General features: G+C 39.8%; 1 protein-coding gene across 1 annotated transcript; it reads right to left on the reverse strand.

The window, feature by feature from the left end:
• Positions 1-484: 484 nt before the first annotated feature.
• On the reverse strand, positions 485-709 carry LOC122729865 (V-type proton ATPase subunit e 1-like). The gene has a single exon (XM_043968969.1). It carries the CDS (start codon positions 707-709, stop codon positions 488-490), a length of 222 nt encoding a protein of 73 aa, XP_043824904.1. The 3' UTR covers positions 485-487.
• Between the last annotated feature and the right edge of the window lie 3,787 nt (positions 710-4,496).

Here is a 4,496-nt window from a genome sequence, read left to right on the forward strand (position 1 = left end):
TACATTTTTTCTCTGAACATGATCTCCTGGCGATTAACAAAACCATAACCATTCATCTTTCTGTAGGATTCTTGAATACATCATTTATTTTTAATGTGGTTAATGGTAGAGGGAGGAGTTCTTCAAGTTTGTAGACATGAACAGGAAAAAAAACCACCTCGCTAAAATCACATTCTTCTGCATCAGAAAAGTCCATATACCTTTGGTGTATTTGGCAAGTACTTTAGATAAAGTAGGCACACAGTTTGACATAAAGTAATTTAAAAGTATGTAATAGAAAAAAAAACCAACAGCCCTGAACTTTAGAATAAGACAAAAATTCAAGTATAGTATAAATATTTAAGGCAGCTGGTCTCCAAACAGATGAGTTAAGGCAGTCTTTAGATTAAGAGGTGCTTTTACATGTAGAGGATCTCTCTTCTTTACCTAGATGACAAGAGAATCGTACAGATCATCCTTTTCCTCAAAGCCAGTGATACTTGAGATATCAGATGGTTTCATTTGTTAACTGTGGCCCAAAGAGAGGGTTGAGCTGGGCTAAAATAGCAATCAGCCAAAAGAGGTAGCAGCAAACAGCACGGGTTATTAGCATGGTGATGATAACCCCTCGAATGGGTCCTTTGGGGATAAAGCATGGGACAAAGAAACCCACGAGCCCCCAGAACATGTTCATCACAATGATGGACACCATAAGGCCTGGGTACACCATGGCTGAGATGGACCTTCCCCAGCCCAGTTCCTCTCACCAGACTCTCTCCGTGCCCACCCAGGAAGTGTCCAGTGGAAGCCTCTTCTTAAAATGAAGTGATCTAGTGGAGAAAAAAGCATAAAAGGGAAGGAAGGGTCGAGCTAGCTTCAAAGTCCCCTCTTGTTTCCTCCTTCAAGAGCAACCTCATGTTGGATAACTCAAGACTGTAGAATTTGCCAATGGTTTTGGGTCAGAACAGGTTCTGAACTAATGTGTAAATTGAATTATGAGGCTCTGTCCATGAACAGCCCTCAGGACTATGGATTGAGAGTTGTGTCAATTCTATTGTTCCCTTATCTACCCTAGCATCTGTATGCTGTGTTAATGAATGCCTGAACTGCTGTTCTGAGCCCAGCTTCTAATTTCCAGGCACATAGTATAGGGAAATCCCTTAACTATTTACTCAAAAGGAAAAAAAAATAACAATTGTATTGAGGAAAACAAAAAAACCAAACAAAGCCCCCAGAATGGGTCAGCAGGTGTGAACCCATACATAAGGAGCCACCTGCAAAGCTTGTGGGACAAGGAGGAAGCCTTATATATGGTTTGATCTCATGGTAACATACTAAGTGATTCTAAAAAGAGCTGCCTAGGAGGAGGAAGAGGAAGAGGAGGGGGGAAAGGAGTGAGAGGAGGGGAAGGAGGGGGAAGGGGGAGGGGGAGGGGGAGGAAAACAACTTTCCAATGAACCCCTTATATCGAGCCATTGGCTCTATACTATGAGACTCAACTTGTTCTGCTTGGCTCAGTAGATGGGTAGAAGCTTCAGATAAATGTAGTCTACACCCAAGGGAGCATTTCCTAACAATTAGCCCTCTCCCAAAGTGCACTGGACTTCTTTGCTAGGTGGTGGGTATCCCCACACTGGAGATGAAGATGACTGTGCCAGATGGCCTCTGAAGTCACTTCCCATTCTGAGGCTCTATGATTCCTGACCCACATGGGCTATTCCATTGCCCTTCCCATACTGCCAACTTAACAGATCTAGGGCTGAAAGGGACCTCAGGGGACATCTAGTGAACCCCCTCTCCTTTTTGCAGATAGGGAAACTGAGGCTAGTCAGATAGGTAGTTAGTAAACACCTGGAATCTCCTTTTCATTCACGATGCAGTTATCAGCTTTAGCTGGCAGGATGATGAAAAGAGGAGGCAAAATGTCCCAAATCCTCCAATCCTTTCTCAGCCACAAGAGCACATTCTTTTGGTGGTCTCAGCTACAGGTATGGTGGTCCAAAGTGCAGAATGAATTGCTCTTACTCCACCAGAATTACCCCTTCACCCATGCTAATCCTAGAAGTTTCTTCTGACCTCTTTTTGAAGTGTTAGAAAAAAGGGCAGGGTGAGATGGGAACTGGATTAGAAATAAAAGGGATAGGGGCAGGTAGGTGGTGCAGTGGATAGAGCACCAGCCCTGGATTCAGGACGACTTGAGTTCAGATCTGACCTCAGACCCATGACACTAGCTGTGTGACCCTGGGCAAGTCACTTAACCCCAATTGCCTCACCCCCCCCCAAAAAAAAGGAAAGAAGGAAAAAAGAAAAAAAAAGAAATAAAAGGGATAAGGCGGGAGATTCTCCTTTGACTTTTGCCTCCTAGTTCACCTTCTTTCTATTTTGGTCACTCTTCCCTGAACCCTCCCCCGCAGTTTCCTGCTACATTCTTAGGCTTTTCCAGCTCAATCACTATAATAAAACAAAAACAGTTCCATTAGAGAATAATGTTTTCCAGAAAGTTTCAGAGGAACTGGGAAGACCTCCTTGAATGGCTACAGCGAAAAGTGAGCAGAATGAGGAATATTTAATATTGTAATAATCATTTATACACTAATTATATTATAGGAAAAAGAAAACTTTACAAAAAACCCTTTAGAACTTTGATCAATGCAACGATAAACCCCAATTCCAAAAGAAAGAAGATGAAACAACACTTACCTCCTGATAGAGAAGTGATGAGCTTAAAATGTAGAAGGAGAAATAGAGTTTTTGGACATGACAAATATGAGAATTTGTTCTGCCAAACTATGCAATTAAATATTTGGGACTTTATTTTTCAGATTAAAAAAAAAATTCCTAACTGGATGTGAGCAGAGGTGGTTAGATATTTTAAAATACTTTCTTGTTAATTAAAAAAAAAAGACAAATAAATGAGAGAGAGACAGAATAAGATATTTCCCAAATACTGAGGGACCAAATTTTTGTTTTCTAATGAAACTTGTAGGCTAAAAACTCTATTGAGTGCAGAGGAAGAACTGGCTAGAAAGAAAGTTTATGAACTGTGATGATGTATGAGCCAATCTGGCTCTGTATAAGTGTTAGTTAATTGAGTTACTGAGCAAGCTCATTTTCCTTAGTTCCTTAGGAACTCAATTTCCTTAGTTCTAATATGCTGGAGACTTCCTAGACCTGTAAAAAATATCAAGGAGGTAGGGTGTTGAGGGAGCGTGTAGGTGACAGATCCCTTTACTAAATGCAAGGAAATTTTTATTATTTCAAACAGAAAGTAATAAAATGAGTAGAAATAATAACTTCAAAAGCCACAAAAGTATACTTTTACTCTTGCCTTCTGCTCTTGTTAGACAATGATGATACAGATGTTTATTTAGAAGTTAGCAGAGCTCTATATTCTATGGGTTAGCTCATCTTTTGTCCAAAAACTGTGAAAAGAAAAAGTAAGAAATGATCAATTGTGACATTTCTCTAAGCTATAGTGGGAAAGAAATGATGGGACCAAATAAAGAATAAGCTTTTAGAAGGAGAATAGAAGATAAGAAGTGAACATCTATCCAGATGAAAATATGATGTAAACAACAAGTTGCAAGTGTTCTTTGTCTCACATTTATCAGTTTTGCTCCATTATTTCATTTTTTAAATTTCTGAACCAACAGGACTTTTTTGGGGGGGGGAGGGGAGGACGATGAGGGTTAGGTGATTTGCCCAGACTCATTTATTTATTTATTCATTTATTTCTTTACATATTCATTCATTCGTTTGTTTGTTTGTTTATTTAGTGGCATGGACCCCTCTGGTACTTCAGTGAAGCCTATGGACCCCTTCTCAGAATAACGTTTCTAAATGCATAAAAAATATATAGGATTAGAAAGGAAACCAATTATATTGAAATTCAGTCATCAAAATATTTTTAAAAAAAAAGAAGAACCCATGAACTAGGTCATTATTGAGTTTTGTTTGTTTATTTGTTGTTGTTTTTTGCAGGGCAATGAGGGTTAAGGGACTTGCCCAGGGTCACACAGCTAGTAAGTGTCAAATGTCTGAGGCCAGATTTGAACTCAGGTCCTCCTGAATCCAGGGCTGGTGCTTTATCCACTGTGTCACCTAGCTGCCCCCATGACTTTGGTTTTTACATTTTTTTAACTAGGCCATTCTTGATCCTACTCTAAAATTCATTGCTATGGTTCTTTAGTACTTCAGAAATACATAAACTTGTTGGTAGGGGTATGGTCTCCACCAGTGGTATAGGTATGGCCTCTACAAATCACAACACCTTCATATTTGAGTAGCTGTTTTTTTTTTCAAAAATTGCTGTGGTCAAAAAGTGCATCCTCCTCTTGTCAACCCAATGATGAAACTCCAAAATTATCCAGGTGGGATGACAGACATATTATTCATCACCAAGCCTGTCCTCCAAGTTTTTCCAGCTTGGTTGAATTTGTCAGAGCTTGTCCCCTGGCACAGTCTTCAAAGTCACATCCATACCCCTACAATAAGGGATTGCACTTTTAGTGGTGGTG

Source organism: Dromiciops gliroides, chromosome 5 (assembly GCF_019393635.1).
Source record: "Dromiciops gliroides isolate mDroGli1 chromosome 5, mDroGli1.pri, whole genome shotgun sequence".
NCBI classification, from domain to species: domain Eukaryota; kingdom Metazoa; phylum Chordata; class Mammalia; order Microbiotheria; family Microbiotheriidae; genus Dromiciops; species Dromiciops gliroides.